Source organism: Sceloporus occidentalis, unplaced genomic scaffold (genome assembly GCF_023333645.1).
Source record: "Sceloporus occidentalis isolate IW3139 unplaced genomic scaffold, rSceOcc1.0.p SCAF_7, whole genome shotgun sequence".
Lineage (NCBI taxonomy): Eukaryota > Metazoa > Chordata > Lepidosauria > Squamata > Phrynosomatidae > Sceloporus > Sceloporus occidentalis.
The window spans coordinates 17,131,100-17,148,408 of record NW_028316987.1 but is presented as its reverse complement, the minus strand read 5'-3'; the positions used below and the strand labels follow the sequence as shown (position 1 = coordinate 17,148,408).

Below are 17,309 nucleotides of genomic sequence, written 5' to 3'. Positions count from 1 at the left end.
TCTTCGCCAACCGATGATGTGCGTTCGTTCAACGAGCACATCATCAAGATGGCCAGGGCCCTGGACTTCGAGCTCTCCTTCCCCGACGAGCAGGCCCGGGATCCGGTAGAGCGCCGCGTCCATGGTCGGGTCCCCACGCCGGCATCCATACCGCTGTTGCCTTCCCTCGAGACCATTGTCCGCAGGTCTTGGGATGCTCCTGCTTCCCTGGTGGGGTCGTCGCGGAGGATCGAGTCCCTTTATCGGATCGCCCCTTCAAGCTGTGCGTGGCTGACCGATCATCCAAAGCCTAACTCGGCGATTGCAGAGGGGGCCCAGCAAGGCTTTGTCCCCAAGCAGGCGACCTCGCCAGTGGACAAAGAGGCGAACAAAGTTGATGGCCTGGCCAAGAAGGCCTACTCTGCTGCGGCCCTCGCAGTTAAGGCCATCAACTACAACGCTTGCATGGGGGCCTACATCCAGACCCTCATGGAGGGAATCTCGCCGCTCGTCCCCGATGTCCCGGACGAGGTTCAGAGGCGTCTTGTCGAGATCCGGGATGAGGCCCACTCCATCGGCAGCTGGCTCATCACCGCCTCTAGGAACATGGCAGACTGTGTGGGATGGACCATGTCGGCGTCGATGGCTCTCCGCCAGCATGCGTGGCTCCGGGGGTCCGACCTCAACTCCAGTGTGAGGGCGGCCATTGAGGACATGCCATTGGATGTGTCTGGCCTCTTCCATGCCGAGACCGACGAACGCCTGAACAGAAAGTTCAGGATGAAGGCGGCGGCGAAGACGCACAGGATGTCGTCCTCCATCTCGCCCTTCAGGAAGAGGCAGCGCCCGTGGCAGCCCCAAGGTCAGTCGCAGGGGACCTTCCAGCAGGACCGTCAGCCCCAACAACAGGGACCCCAGAGGCGCCGTTACCCCTCTCAGTCTTCCTCCTCCTCTGGCCGCCGAAACTTTCCTCCTCGGTACCGAAAGTCCCGCCGGCAGGATACCGACCAGGGGAAGAAGAGAGCCTGAAGGGTTGCAGCGCGCTTCGTCTCTCCTTCCCTTTTCGGACATTTTAAGGCCCTTTGTCACCACCTGGGCCTCCATTACAATGGACTCGTGGGCCCTCAACATCGTCCGTAGGGGTTATGCCCTCGAGTTCCAAGAGCTCCTTCTAACCGGAGCCTTCACGTCCACTCACCCCTCGGACACCCTTCTCGACGAAGTGCGCACTTTGCTGGACAAGGGGGCAATCTCCACCTTACCACCCGAGCAATGCTCCAGGGCCTTTTTTTTTCCAGGTACTTCACGGTACCGAAGGCAGATGGGGAGATCAGACCCATCTTGGACTTGCGGGAGTTGAACCTTTTCCTTGAAGACCGCCGGTTCTGGACGGTAACCTTGGCTTCTATTCTGCCGCTTCTCCACCAGGGCCTGTGGTTCGCGACGGTCAACCTGAAGGACGCCTACTTCCACATCGGAATTTGGGAGTCCCACCGGAGATTCCTCGCCTTCGCTGTCGGCTCCGCCGCTTACCACTACAACGTGCTCCCCTTTGGCCTTGCCACGGCTCTGAGGGTCTTCACAAAGTGCATGGCACCAGTGGTGGTGTACCTTCATCAGAGGGGCTACAGAGTCTTCCCTTACCTGGACGATTGACTGTTTGTCGCCGACTCACAGCAGGAGCTCCGAGAGGCAGTCTCATTCGCCTTGCACCTTTTGGACTCCCTCGGCCTAGTCGTCAACGAGGAGAAATCACACTTCACCCCGACCAGACAGGCCAAGTTCATCGGAGCCATCCTCGACTCCGAAAGATGCTCCGCCTTTCTCCCTCCGGACCGTTTCCAGGCGCTGGTTGCAGCGCTGAGGCCTTGCATCTCTCACAGAAGGGTGAGGGCCAGGGACGTTCAAGTGGCTCTGGGACACATGGCGTCGACGACGTTCGTGACACCGTGGGCAAGGCTTCGCCTCCGACCACTGCAGTCCTGGTTCCTCTCAGTCTTCTCTCCGATGGAGGACCCTCTGTCCAGGTGGCTCACGTTACCGAGACCGGTGGCCGCTTCACTGAGATGGTGGCTGGACGGCCGCAACGTCTGCATCGGGATGCCCTTCCATCAACCTCAGCCTCAATTGACTTTGACAACCGATGCTTCCCTGGAGGGCTGGGGCGCCCACCTGCTTGACCTGGTTGTCAAGGACAAGTGGTCGGCCCAAGACAGGCATCTCCACATCAATGCTTTGGAGATGCTCGCAGTCGAAAATGCTTTGAGGGCATTCGAATTCGCTGTCGCAGGAAAGGTGGTCCTCCTAAGGACGGACAACACCACCGTGATGTATTACATCAACAAACAGGGAGGCACCAGATCCATGACTCTGCTCGAGATTACCCTCCGCATTTGGGACTGGTGCATCCAGAGACAGGTGCTCCTCCAGGCGATTCACCTTCCAGGAGAAGACAATGAGCTGGCGGACCGCCTGAGCAGGTCCCCTTCGGTGTGCCACGAGTGGAGGCTCCATCCGGAGACGGTCAGCGAACTGTTCAATCGGTGGGGAACACCCCAAGTCGACCTCTTCGCGACCGTATGGAACAGCCACTGTCCCCAGTTCTGCTCCAGGAGGCGAATGGACGGATCCCTTGGAGACGCGTTCGCCTTCATTTGGACGGGAGAGCTGCTCTACGCCTTCCCTCCCTTCCCTCTCATCATCAGGGTGGTGTCCAAGATGACGACAGACCGTTCGGACGCGATCCTGATCATGCCGTGGTGGCCGAGACAGCCCTGGTTCGCATCCCTTCTCCACCTCTCCAAGAGATGCTTCCTCCGCCTCGACTTCCGACCGGACCTGCTGTTGATCCAGGACGGCCGGATTCTGCACCCTGACATCGAGAGCCTGCCGCTGGTGGCCTGGAGAATCCAGCCCTAGCTTCGCTGCCGGATGCGGTGAGGACGGTGATCCTGGCCGCGCAGAAGCCATCCACCCAGCAGTCCTATGCCCTAAAGTGGAGGAGGTTTAGCCTCTTCCTTGATCAAAAGGGCTTGGCTCCTGCTCAAGTTTCCACTCCAGTGGTGCTGGAGTTCTTGATGGCGCTGTTGGATGAGGGGTTGTGCCTCACATCCATCAAGTGCTACCTCTCTGCCATTTGTTCCAGGTACCAATTTGAGGGTAGGGCTTCCTTCTTTAGGGACCCCTTGGTGAAGGGGTTCCTGAAGGGATGTGCCAACCTACACCCTCCTGTGTCGGTACCGGCCCCGGCTTGGAGCTTGGAGGCGGTGCTGGCCGCGCTCCAATCCAAGCCCTTTGAACCGATGGCCACAGCGGACTTGAGACTACTGACTTGGAAAACCGCCTTTCTTGTGGCCATCACCTCTGCCCGCCATGCGGGCAAACTCTGTGCCTTGCGAAGGGACCAGCCCTTCCTGAGGTTTCACAAGGACAAGGTGGTCCTTCGGACAGACATTACTTTCTTGCCTAAGGTTGTGTCTGCTTTTTACATGTGCCAGGACATTGTGTTGCCTACTCTCGCTTCCAATCCAACTTCGGATGCAGAGCGAAGCCTGCACTCTCTTGATGTCAGGAGAGCGCTGGCGTTTTACCTGGACAGAACTGCTGCTTCCAGTCGGTCCGAGAGACTTTTCCAATGCTTCTCGGAACCGAAGAAGGGGTTGCCCGTGTCTGCGCAGAGGTTTTCCAAATGGGTGCTGGTACCATCCACCTCTGCTATGAACTGCTGGGCAAACCTCTCCCTGGCAGGGTTCGGTCCCACTCCACAAGAGCAGTGTCAGCATCCTCTGCATTCCTGTCGGGCATTCCCTTGGAGGATGTCTGTAAGGCTGCTGTCTGGTCCCAGCCGTTGACTTTTATAAAGCACTATAGGCTGGACACCAGAGCCATCCGAGACGCAGCTTTCGGGAGGGCTGTGTTGGTTTCAGGGTTGCATTGATTGCACTACTGATGGTCTGTGTTTCAGCATTTATGTACATAATGCCATTGTTTTACATTCTGTTGAATGTTGATTTGCACAATTCCAATGGGACTGGTCTTGCATGACCTTAGTCCCCCCTCTCAGGTTTTGCAATGTTATTGCTGTGTTGAGTTTTTTGCATGAACAAAAGACTGACTCTCTTTATGGTTCAAGGTGTTTATTGTTGCAATAAATATACCCTTGGTTTACCATAGCTTTGGTTTCAGGACACTCCCTCCGCCGCATACCTAAGCTTGTCAGTCTAAACCCATTTGTATGATTCGCAGAGACCACGAAGAAGAAGGACAGGTTGCTCACCTGTAACAGTATTTCTTCGAGTGGTCATCTGCGAATACATACAAATCCCACCCGTCCATCCCCTCAGTGTCCTGCTCTTATTGGCTCTTTCCATCGCCTGCTTGGCGGAAAAATTGCAGAACTGGGGAAAGGAGCGGGAAGGCAGGGGCCTTATAACGGGTGGGCGGAGTTACCGCCAAAAAGTTTCTATATGTTGCAAAGTAAACTTTGCCCAGTGATTCCAGAAGTTTCCAAACAGCACTGCGCAGGCGCAGTGAAATCCATTTGTATGTATTCGCAGATGACCACTCGAAGAAATACTGTTACAGGTGAGCAACCTGTCCTTCTGTGTGTATGTATGTATTTTAAAAACAAAAAGGATGCATTTCCTGGGCTGCAGGTTAGAAGCAAGAGTATGTTATGTTTCACTGAAGTGAAAAAGAACAATTTTCATTGGACATCTAGGCATCTGCACAGACCTAACCACAAGGACAGACAGTGAAATCATAAAATCAAAATTAGCAGAGTCCAAGAGGCATGTATTCCAACCTTCTGCTATGAACCACAACTACTAGGTGTGCAACATGCAGAAAACAGATGCAGGGCATGATATTGTTTACAGAGCACACTGCCCAAGATGAAGCAACCAAAGAAGCCAAGGCTCAGATGCACCACTACAATGCAACACACGCCCAGATAATTTCCCTATAGAAATTAGGAGGAAACTTGTGTGAAAACTGTACCTATTATGGGAAGCAATGTCATAAGCCCACACATTGTTAAACCATACAACTAACACATTCTGGCTGCAGATCTTGGGAATTTATATCTCAGATTCTGTTGCCTAACACTAGAAAGCAAAAAGATTTGTGCTAGATAATCCTCACCTCTCTTTCATATCCTCTGGAAAGCCATTCTCAGGGAACATGGATGACAGAGCAGTAAAGATCATGTCATTTGGAAAGTGCTTCTTTGAACATTTCTTGTTGCCTGTATTAAATAAGGAAGAAAGACTAGTGGAAATGTCTGAATTCTAATACTTAATGTTCTTCCCAGAATTAGTGGGATTGGTTTACAGTATTGGTTCCCAAACTGTGTGCTCTGGCATTCCAGGACAGCCCAGCAAGCTCACAGAGATGCTGTCAAGATATTTTATATTTCACTTGCTGGAGGCAGATGAACCACGAGACAACCTTCATGGTGGTGGTTTAGTTGCAGTTGCCACTTCAGCAACAGCAGCAGCTCCTGCTTTCAGGCCCCTGGTGGCACAAGGACATTGCATTTTAGCTAAGCAAAGTGTGCTAAGGGCCTGTGCTCATGGGAAGTGGGAGTAATGGTTGTGAAAAAAAGCCCCATTTTAAAAAAATATTGTTATTTCAAAGAACTAGGGAAAGAGAAACCTTACACTTGGAAAAGGGGGCTTGAGAGTAGTGATGGTAAATTTCATTTTTCTAGTTCTCCTTTTCCTTCTCCATATTAATCCATCTATGAAGAAGCATTGGGGAGAAGTAGGTTTCCATTTCAAAAATGTTAAGGTTAGGATAAACATCCAGATATTACGGTTTTCAGTGCACCCATGTGGGAAAGCTCCATGAGGTGTGGACTGCTGAAGAGGAGGACAAGGTATTCCATCCTAATATTTCAGAGTTAACAAGGACTAGAGGGAACATCCAGATAATACTATACTAATTTATGAGACCTCCGTGTCGTCTGGACTAGTCTGTAGAAGGATTCCACTGAAGTGATTTTAAGTTCACAACAACACAAGTTAGAACTTGTGCATAGTGAAGATAGCAATATCAGGACAATTAAAGGGGCAGCATTAATCACTAACTTCATATATAGTAAGACTGAAGTTCTCTTAAAGCTTTTAAGCTACCTTGAATCCTAGGTCTGGGAGAAAGGCAGAACATAAACCAGTAAAAATAACAATAAATACACAGATTGGACTACAATTTCCAGGTAATAGTTTTCAGTACACTGAAAAGTCTGGTGCCACAACACTCTACAATTCTCAGAATTCCACAGCATTGAGCCATGGCAGTTAAAGCAGTGTCAAATCAGATTATCTCTGCAGTGCAGATGTAGCCAGTCTTCAGTTGGTGTGACAAACTCTCTTTTCTTTAATCTGGTAGAAAAAGATATGATTCCCAAAATCTTGAATTATACAGAACTGGAATTTATATACAATCTCTCTGCTTGACAATAAATACCATCTGGTATAAGGTAGTACAGGACGAGTCTCTCTTATCCAAAATTTCAAAAAGCAAAATATTCCAAAACCCAAAATCCTTTTCCTGAGTGGCTGATACTTTTGCTTTCTGATGGTTCAATGTACAGTATACAAACTTTGTTTCATGCATAAAATTATTTATAATATTGTATAAAATTACCTTCAGGCTATGTGTATAAAGTGACTGTGAACCATAAATGAATTTTGTGTTTAGATTGGGTCCCATCTCCAAGATACCTCATTGTATACAAATACACAAATACAAGTATTCCAAAATCTGAAATACTTCTAGTCCCAAGCATTTCAGGTAAGAGAGACTCAACCTATAGCAGAAAAGACTTGTGGTGCTACAAGTTACAGAGCTTCATGACAGGCAGGGAAGAGACTTACTTTCTATAGAAAGCCGCTTCCTTTTGCGTGTGATGGGCAGTTCATCTTTCCCAACTTCCAGTTTGCCTTCAACACCATCATGTCCTTCCTCTTCTTCCTCAGAGTACTGATTCAGTGCTTCTACCAACTCCAGGAACACAGCATCACTGATCAGGACAGAACTTGAGAGCATTTCTGGAAGGAAGAACTGGCTGAATGGTGATTTGGTAAGACGACCCCACTCAATGGGTCAATAGAGGAAAAATCAGCATCACTGATCAAGACAGAACCGAAAGGCAGCTCTTGAAGGAAGAACTGGCTGAATTGGTAGGATGACCTCATTTAATGGGGTAGGGAAATTGGCTTCAGCAAAATAACAGGTATGAATGTGGAGGCCTACCTTGCGTCTTGATAAGAAATACAGCTTTTATATCATGCCAAGTCACACTAAAAAATAACACTCAAATTCATACAACATCCATAAATATGACAATTCCAAAATGAAATGCTAAGAATCCAAGGACTCTTTCATAACTCCCCCCCGCCAAAAGATATATCTGTGCCTGTATCTATCACTATAGAAAAATGTGCACATTACCTTCCTCTCCGTGGACTTTGCCATCATAGTTGTTAATGAGCTCCTCGATGAAAGTTTCATCTTCCTCTTTCACCTCATCTCCCATATAAGGGATGTTGCACAGAACAGTTTCATCCTCCACCTGAAAATGGGGCAGACACAGCCTGAGAGAGGCAGATGGTTGTCCCTTGTCCACTCATCAGGGGAGCCTGCAAATGGCAGATTGTGTGGCTGCCTTAATGAGATCCCACAGGGACTTTTCTTGCTCTTACTCTCCTTAATCAACTGCCCTCCAGATATGTTGGACTACAAATCCCTTCATCCTCAACCAGGACTGCTAGTGATGGGAGCTGTAGTTTCACATACCTGAAGGACACCAAGTTGAAGAAGGTAGGCCTGGTTTAAACTGGCGCCGTGGAGTAAGATTCTGTTCATCAGTAGGCGACAATTCCTCCAGTCCATTACTTTTCCCAGTTCACCTGAGGGAAAAACTAAACTAATCTTCCAGAGCTGCAGTTTAGGAATGCTTTATAGGGATAGCCATGAGGCATCTTCATTCTCTAATACATCAGTAGTGTATTTCTCTTTCAAGTGCAACTAACATATAAGATTTGTATCAGTGGTTCATATGCCTTTAAATACTAGTTTCCCAAGATGTAAGCTTGCATGTCAGCTGCACTCATTCCTAAAGATGTCGGATCTGGCCACGGTGACACACACCTTAGTTACATCCTGCTTGGGTTATGTAACGCACTTTCCATGGGAATATCTTTGAAGAGTATTCAGAAACTTCAACTGGTCTAAAGGCCTGCAGCCAGACCGTTAACTGGGGCAGGCTATAAGGAGTACATAACACCATTGCTGTAATTTTCCGGGCAAAATTCAATGTCTTGGTTATGACCGTTAAAGTTATCTGAAGAACAGTATTCTCTCACAGGAGCCTGCCTGTGTTTTAAAGGCCTTCTCTTTATCCCACCACTATTGGTGGCAGTACAAGAGAGGACCTTCTCAGTAGCTGCTCCCACTGAAACTCCCTTCTGTGAGAGGTTAGACTGGGATGTTCCTTACTATCTTTCTGCAGGCAGCTTAAGACTTTTCTTATTTTGACAAGGATTTGAATGCTGCTCAAGGGGACTGAGCCTTGCAGACTTATGCTGTACTGTATCTGCATTTTGTATATTTGTCCTTTTTTCTTTACGTTTTTAACTGATTTTAATTTTGTGAGCATTTTAATGATATTTTTAACTTTTGTATTTGGTATTTTTTTGAGATTTCTAACTGTTGTAAGCCACTTTGAGTCCCAAATAAGGACACAGGTAACATAACGATGACGACAACAACAACAGTGCTATGTGGTTGCCACTGTGAGAAAACAGGATACTTGACTAGGAGACACCAGGACTCATGATGCCATCCCATGGATCTTCCTCTTCCCTACTCACCCACCCCCAATGCATGGCAGCTATTGGCTTTGACAGCTATGTTTGGGATGACAGACAAACACTAGCCAGCCAGCTACACTGGGAAGCAGTCCCATTACCACAGCATAAGCAGAGGTAGCAAATAAGGAATAAGAATCAAAATAATTTTTTTAAAAAGGCTGAGTAATATGCAAGCAAACCCCTCTGCACCATTCCCAACTAGACACAAACCCCTGAGATCTTGGTTCAGAGAAGGAATTAATATTCAAGATGTTAATTGCGGTAGCTGGTCACCTACCATGAAATTTTGCTGGAGAGGGGACCAGGAGTACATGATAGGCACCAGGGCTACGGTGTTCAGTGTCCTCATAAACAAGGTCTGTGTATTCCAATTGGGGAACGTACTCTCAACTGTGCACTGAAGGAGGGAGAAAAGTTTGTAAGAAAAGATGGATATCCACACTGGCCCTCCAAAACAGGACTGCTTTTGTTAAACATGATGATCCCTTCCATTACACTTTCCAAATGGGAGCATAACTTTTGTAGGCACAGTTGGTGAGGACTCAGGAGAGAGCCTTCTCTATGGGTGCTTCCCAATTGTGGAACTCCCTTCCATAGGAGAACAAGTCAGGCCCTTCCCTAACCTCTTTTCAACAGCAGCTGAAGACATTCTTATTTAGGCAAGTGTTTGAAGTGTGAATTTTACTTATGTAACATGTGTAACTGGTGTGCTGTTTTTAATACTTTGTTTTTAATGTTTTATTGAAATGGTTTTAACTACGCTGTGTTTTTCAAATGTTATGTTTTAATATTAATATAATTTTAATTCTTAACTTTTGTAATGTTTTAGTTGTATAGTCAGCCCTCAGTATCCGCAGGGGATCTGTTCCAGACTCCTTGTGGATACCAAAATCCACGGATGTTCAAATTCCATTGTGCTTAATGGTGGTGCGTGCACATGACCGCACTGCCTTTAGGGACAAGAGAACTTCAATGGTGGCGTGTGCACCATTAGGGACAGCCCACGTTGTTCCCAGCGGCAGCACAGCTGTGTTAGGGACAATGGGACTTAATGGCAGTGCATCCATGTGCACGCACTGCCCCAGGACAACTGGGCAGTCCCTATCTGCAGCGTGGCCACGTGCATGCACCACCATTGGGGACAATGTGGGCTTGCCATCCAGAGATGCTTGAATGTGCTGATGGCAAGTCAGATTTCGAGAGCCAACTGTATCCTTTTAAAATTATTGTAAGCTGCCTTGAATCCCATTTTGGGAGACAGGAAGGATATAAATCCAATAAACAAACAAACAAACATGATGCGTGTTAGTTGTCATGGACAGGGGCCACTTCCTCAGGGAGGCTTCAAGAACTGCCACGTTGTTGGAAAAAGCATTTGCTAAATGATATTACATCAAAATTACATCAGCTCCTCAAATACATTGCTTCTACAGTTACACTGAAAGTGCTGGTTCTTACCTCTCAATCCCTGAGCAGTTGGGATTAATATATCAGACCAATCATCACAAATCCAAACCTACCAACATGCTATAGTTACTGTGAGGAGTCCTCTTCCAAGACCCCGTGAAATATGCAGGATGGGGGCCTTCTCATTAGTGATATGCAGATTTTAGAATTCTCTGAGCATGAGATCCACTTGCTTTACTTCTACAGAGGATTCAAGTCACTGACCTTCAAACTCTGACAACTAATCAAAGTGGTGTAAGGGCTGGTTGTAGTAAATAGCCAATACTATTCACCCTTAATATGGTCAGAGCTGCTAACGTGTATTACCTGAAAGATTTCAGGTCTGAATACTGCCATAGACTATGATCCTATCCTAATCCATGAGCTTGGTGGTACTCCTTTCAATTCTCAAGTCTCTAGTGTAGAAGTGAACTACTCTGGCAGGCCAGGAGTTCCCATGTTCACCTCCAGCATCTGCAGTGATCTGCATCAGTTTTAATAATAACCCAAATTAACAAAAATTACAAAAAACAAACAAAAACATTAGTGTCCAGACATAATTCTAGTATTGATTTTTTTTAAGTCGAGGTGAGTAGCTGTGACCTTTTAAATGCAGAAACTGCCCCTCTTGGAAAAGACAATTCTGTGTGTCCCCCCATCTCATATATATTTTTTGTATCAGGCCATCAGTGGGCTTGGGAGTCCTCAAAATGACTCTGCAGTTTGTATACAGTCCATAGACTTTCCCTCACTCTGTTTTAATGAATACAGAGGGACTAAAGAAAACAAAAGGAAATAGAAATTTATACACACAATGTCCCATACTATGGAGAGACAAAGTTGCAAAAGATGAAAGTTCTGGTTGTGTACAGGGAAGTCCTTCTGTTAATTTATGCTATTGCTGCTTGCCAATCTACTATAAACCTAAAAGCTGCTCCTGACAATTTTTCGAAAAAGAAAAAAATATTCATTGTGTTTTAAAGATGATCTGTTATCTATATCATCAGTTCATGACAGGAGTGGGCTTTTGTATGTCACCTCAAGTTTCAATTGTTGGGGGGAAATGAGATGTAAATAAATATATAAATATGTAAAGCCACATCTGATTTTTTTTTCTTCATTTGTAGGGGCTAGTAACTGAAATAAATACATGCTAAGAATCTCTCTGGGCCAATATTTTGTGTATCTCAGACAAAATACACGAATACAGGCTGCATAAGCACTGAAGAAATAATCCAGGTTTACACCACTTCAATGCTATGGAATTCTGGGGACTGTAGTTTTGCGAGAAAGCTATGATGCCACAACTACACATCCCATAATTCCTTAGCACTGAGCCACGGCAGTTAAAGTGGTATCAAACTGGATTATTTCTGCAGTGCAGATGCACTCCAAGTTTCAACATGCCTTTTTTCAACCTACTGTGAAAAGAGTATACACTACAGCCCACCAAGGGGGCATATATTCGAGTCCACTAGAGTGTTAAGGTCATCCAGAAAGGCCCCTGTCTCAGGCTCAATTGGTGCCTGCTCCTAGGATCTGCAACTCCCACCCTAGAAAGGCTAGGATGGCTCCACCCATGCTCTTCTTTTTGGCACAGGTAAAAACATTTTTCTGCCATCAGGCTTTTTAAACTGATGATGGTCGGGCTTTCAAATGCTGTGCAAGTTAGATGTCAAGGTTTGCATATTGTTTTTAATACATTTTTATATTTTTAATGTATAAATATTTTAACTTAAACTGTTTATTTTTTAAACTTTGCATTTATATTTTTTAATGCTATTGTATTGTTTTTATATGGTTAGCTGTCTTGAGTCCCTATATAGGTCAATAGGTTTCCCTCTTCACATACCTGTTTAAGAAAAGGATGTCCACCAACTAGCTTCATTGACTGAATAGGTTGAACTCTAAGCTTCTTCCAATCATCATTAAGAATGTTTATCTTTTCTTGAACCTTTGCGTAGTTAGATATAAACAAAGCCTATAGTGGGGGGTGTGGGGGGAGAGAAAAACATTTGGACCATCATTCTCACAATTCTAAGATGTTTAAGCGCTTCTTTTCATCTCGAAGCATGTTTAAAGAACTCAGCAAACAGAAGTTGTCCCTGAGTCTGAGAAAGAAGTATTACTAATCTTCTGCATATACACAGGCAGATTTTCAAAGATGCAGTTTACAGTATTTTTGTGCTAGTTCATCTTAGATTCATCCCACCTATATCAAAATAGTCTATAATACCAAATGCTTGCCTTTTCATCAGAAGTTATCTAACATGCTGGGCTAGGCAACCAAGAGATCCACCTGCACACCTATTAGGACATCAGTTTGGTTTTATCTCAGATGGGAATGTTACATTCTGTTTTTCAAGTTACCTTCCCTGCAGCTCTGTTTTGATTGTGCAATTCCTAAATCTATCTCTGAAGATTGAACTAAGAGTCTACTAACATACCGAATGCTAAGAATTTATGGCATAAACAATTGTGAACTAAAGCTACCTGGATCCCAAAAGCATGTGCCATAATAAATCAGTCTTTAAGAAGCCAAATGGTTTTTGTTGTTATTTTTGCTGGTCCTCTGGCCAAGACTGTTTGCACCAGAGTGAGGTGGTTCCCTGAGGCAGCAGGTGATGGAAGTGTGGATGAAGCACAAGGAGCCACCTGGCTATTCCCCTCCAGATAGATCTATTCATTCTGACCTGTGTCCCGTAAGCTACCTTGTTGCCTTCAGATGAGGTTGACATTTCTATTCCATCCCTAGTACTGAAGTAAGAGTCAACCACCAGTGCAATAGGCTTCTGTAGGATAATGGGCGGGTCTTTATCTTGTCCTTTGTTTCAGGATGGAAATTGTCTAGGGCTGGTTTTATTCTACCAGATATATCTCAACTGTTATTTGAATCACTGAGAATTAGGCATGAGAGTAGGGAAGGGATAGATAAATTGCTCTTCCAAAGTTTATTAAGCTTTTTGTCCTCCAGGAGGAAAAGAAAGCTAAGTGTAAAGTAGAAGTTTCAGTCACTGGGGAGGGGGAGCAGATGGCAGGAAGGTGTGGCCAGAGATCTCTCCTGTCCAGAGTGCCATGGGACTGCAGCAACCACACGCCACGGTCCTGATGCCGGCCCCTGCTGTGGTCCCAAATGAACCATGCTAACGAGTGGAAAAGATCCGCTCCTTTTGGGGGCAGGTTTGAGTTATCTTAGGCGGCCCAGGAACAACCCCGGCATAGCTTCCACACAGGCTGGGGAAATGCATCATCTAAACGCCACGCCTCCAGGCTGTGCGAAAGCCAGCTTTTTAAGCCCATCTGTTTGGGGCTTGCTTACCTGCCTGCCCATCCCTTACAGGCAGCATTTCTACTCATGGTCAACTATATTTTACCTTGGCTCCCATGTTTGCCTGAAGTCTCTTGAGCTGCCTAAGGCGCATGTATTCTGACTTGACTTTCCTTTTCCAGTAATGGATACATTTTGATGTCGGTGGGGCTGGAATCTCTACTTTCCTGGAGAGAAAGAAGATGAAGAAAAACTGTCTGAACCATGGAGGTTAATCAGGTTGTGTGAACTTAGCTTAAAAAAATAACCAGGCCTACTCCTGAAGAAAAAACTACATTTTGTGACCAGTATCACTTATGAATGTTAGCCTACTGGCTTGTCTTGCTAATCACAGGTAAAGGGGAGGGAAACATCCTGAAAGCCCTAAGCACTATGTATTTTGGTCAGTGCTTTATTTTTCATATTTTATGAGGCCTTGTTCCTACTTTCAGTCCTCTTACCTAATTATTTTTTTAATTTTAACCCCCTCCCCCCAAATTTTGCATTCTCACGATGTGACATACAGTACTCATACCAGCTTGTATTATTACAGTGAAGCTGAGAAAGGTTTATCTTACATTGGATGAGCCATTAATCCACGACCAGAATCATCAACGTCACTGAAACAGAAAAAAACCCAACATATTTGAAGTAAATGGGGATTCTAGGGTGCAACCAGAATTAGGTTTTACCTTTATAGTTTGCGCATGTAATGGATGCATGTGATTAATGACTAATTTAAGGTGATGATGTCATTATTCATTTCTCTACAGTAGAATAAATCAAGGAGGCAATAACTCCAATGGACAAGAATACCATAGGAAGACACTATGGCCTCCCAAAAGCAAAAACTGTTATATATCTAATCATGACTTTCAGAGCAAGAAGTGTCAAGAAGGATCTCTATTTCTTATTTTCTGGAAGAACTATGAACATATAAGATATTCTTTTAATCTTCTCTTACTCAGCAAGACAGGCACAATCTGTAAAGTCCAAACAAGTCCAATCCTCCTGCTTGAAAATACTTCTGTGTTTTAAGGTATTTTCCATGAGGACCTTTCCATGAGGTTACAAATTACAGGGTCTGTTTCGGTTAAGGTTCCAACCAAAACAGAAGGTACCCCATATCTATTGGACATCTTGCTGTAAATCCCTCTAAGTTGACCCTCTGCCTCCTAGACAAACTATGTTGTCAAACATGACCCTAATAAGAAAGTTTACATACAGACAAACTCCATTTCTGAGTATGTTTTTGCTGTGAGTCTGAAAGCCAGATGAGCAATTTTAAATCTGTGTACTTTATAAATTTGTAGGACTGCCATGAGAAATGCAACAAAATCTGGCCCTATTGACTGCCTGGTAGCAACCCTGCCAAAAACTTCTTTGACCCTGAAGGCCTGCACCTCACAGTCCCAAACATCATGGGCTGTTGTTGTTAACTGCCTTTGAGTTGACCCCAAGTCATGGCAACCTGTGGATAAGACATTTCCAAGACCCCCTATCCTCCACTGCATTGCTTAGGTCCTGCAAATTCATACCCTTGATCTCCTTGAGTCTATCCATCTTAGTGTGTGGTCTTCCTCTTTTTCTACCTCCCTCCACATTTCCCAGAATTACTGTCTTTTTAGTGATTCACGCCTTCCCATGATGTATCCAAAGTACAACAGCTCAGTCTGATCATCCTGATGTCCAGGGAGATTTCAGGCTTGGTCTCTTCAAGGAGCCATTTGTCTGTCTTTTTGGCCATCCACAGTATCCTCAGCACTCTTCTCCAACACAAATAAACTGATTTTCTTCTGATCTGCTTTCTTCACCGCCCATATCTCGCATCCATACATAATGATGGGGAAAACAATGGCATGCACGATTCTAACTTTAGTGCTCAGTTGCATATATTTACACTTTAGGGCCTTTTCTAGTTCTTTCATGGCTGCCCTTCCCATTCCTAATCTTCTTCTGGTATTTTGACTGCAGTCTCCTTTCTGATGGATGTTTGAACCAAGATACAGGAGCTCTTTAACTATGACAATGTTCTCACTGTTTAGGTTGAATGCATGTAGGTCCTCCAGGATCACTGATTTTTGTTTTCTTTATGCCCAGCATTAAGCCTGCTTTTGCACTTTCTCCTTTGACCTTCCTTAATGAACTTATTACACACTGCAGAGATAGTCCAGTTTGAGACCGCTTTAACAGCCCTGGACCAATGGCAGGGAATTCTGGGAACTGTAGTTTTGTGAGCCAATGGTAGAATTCAAAGTTATATCTTTCCAGCCTAGTGTTAGTCTGTAGAATCAGTATGTAGGGAGATCTTGTAGCACCTTTGAGGCTAAGTGAAATAAAGAAGTTGGCAGGATGAGCTTTCCTAGACTTAAGTCTACTTCCTCAGATGCATTTGGAGGAAGTAGACTGATGTCTAGGAAAGGTCATGCCACCAACTTCTTTCTTTCAGTGAGTCTCACAGGTGCTATAAGACCTCTCTATATAATAATATAATAAGAATACTAAATGCATCTAAGGAAGTAGACTGAAGTCTAGGAAAGCTCATGCTACCAACTTCTTTCTTTCAGTCCCTCTCAAAGAAGACGCTACAAGATCTACATTGTGCGAGACGTCTTGCCACAACCAACTACCATTCCCAGGATTCCCTAGCACTGAGCCAGGGCAACTGAACCAGGATGATGATGATGATGATGATGATTTGCAGTGTGTTTTGGACCCAAGCTCTTGGTACTGCATCCAGAGAGGCTGAACAAAGAGGGTGAAAGGATGGAAGCTCTCAAGGAGCTTGATCAAAGAGAAACTATCCCTGTTTCTTCCTAATATTATTCTGTACTAAGAGAAGCCATTTTAAAAAACTAGCCCCTGTGCAGTTTTATAAAGCTGTAAGGAAGGCAAAGATATATATCACAGCCCCCAAACCCTCCCCTCAACCCCAGGCATCCACATTGGGGAAATAACCCGGTTTGGAAACGGTTTAACTGCCCTAGGCTCAAGGCTATGGAATTCTGGGAATTTGAGTTTGTTGTGGGGCCCAGAATTCCATAGCCTTGAGCCTAGGGCAGTTAAATTCCCAGAATTCCATAGCCTTGAGCCTAGGGCAGTTAAATTCCCAGAATTCCATAGCCTTGAGCCTAGGGCAGTTAAACCGGTTCTAAACCGGGTTACTTTCCCAGTGTGGATGCAGCCAGCACTGCAGCGGCCGCCCTTCTCCCCTTCCCCGCCCTTTTCCCCCTTCTAAGCCCAGCCCCAGCGCTGAGGGAGAGAGTGAGGGGCTGCCTAGGACCCCAGCCAGGCCCTCTCTTTCTCCCTCCGCCCCTTTAAGGCCCCTTTAAGGCCCCTCCGACACTTACTCCTTAGACATCCTACTCAGATGACCTACGCAGCGACAAGATTCCACTCACTCCCCCCCACCCGCTTCCACGCCTCAGAGGCGCGCATGCGCCAAAGAGCCGCCCGCGCGTCACTCTGTCTCTCCTTCTCTCGCAAAGCCACGCCCCCTTTGCCGCAGAGAGATATAGACTTAGGAAAGTTAGAGGCGCGCGTGGTTTTCCTGGCTCTGTGTGTTTTATGTGGCGAGGGGAGTGTATACCTCCACACTGGAGGAATGATCCGTTTTGACACCACTTTCACTGCCCTTGCTCTGTGCCATGAGTGTTTGTTGTTGTTGTTGTTGTTGTGGCGGCAAGAGCTCAGCTAAGAAG

General features: G+C 45.7%; 1 protein-coding gene across 5 annotated transcripts in view; it reads right to left on the bottom strand.

Moving 5' to 3' along the window:
• Positions 1–17,037, bottom strand: part of EZH1 (enhancer of zeste 1 polycomb repressive complex 2 subunit) — a 29,219-nt gene extending 12,182 nt beyond the window's left edge. For 4 of the 5 annotated variants that reach the window (XM_089532184.1, XM_089532187.1, XM_089532188.1 and 1 more), the window contains exons 1-8: positions 16,959–17,037; positions 14,187–14,228; positions 13,676–13,796; positions 12,154–12,282; positions 9,133–9,252; positions 7,435–7,555; positions 6,858–7,031; positions 5,122–5,224 (exon numbers count right to left, since the gene is read on the bottom strand). In XM_089532184.1, the coding sequence (XP_089388310.1) occupies positions 5,122–5,224; positions 6,858–7,031; positions 7,435–7,555; positions 9,133–9,252; positions 12,154–12,282; positions 13,676–13,796; positions 14,187–14,228; positions 16,959–16,969 (821 nt within the window). In that variant the 5' untranslated portion in view covers positions 16,970–17,037. The remainder of the gene's footprint in view (positions 1–5,121; positions 5,225–6,857; positions 7,032–7,434; positions 7,556–9,132; positions 9,253–12,153; positions 12,283–13,675; positions 13,797–14,186; positions 14,229–16,958) is intronic. The other variant, XM_089532186.1, reaches the window with a different exon arrangement.
• Positions 17,038–17,309: the final 272 nt, after the last annotated feature.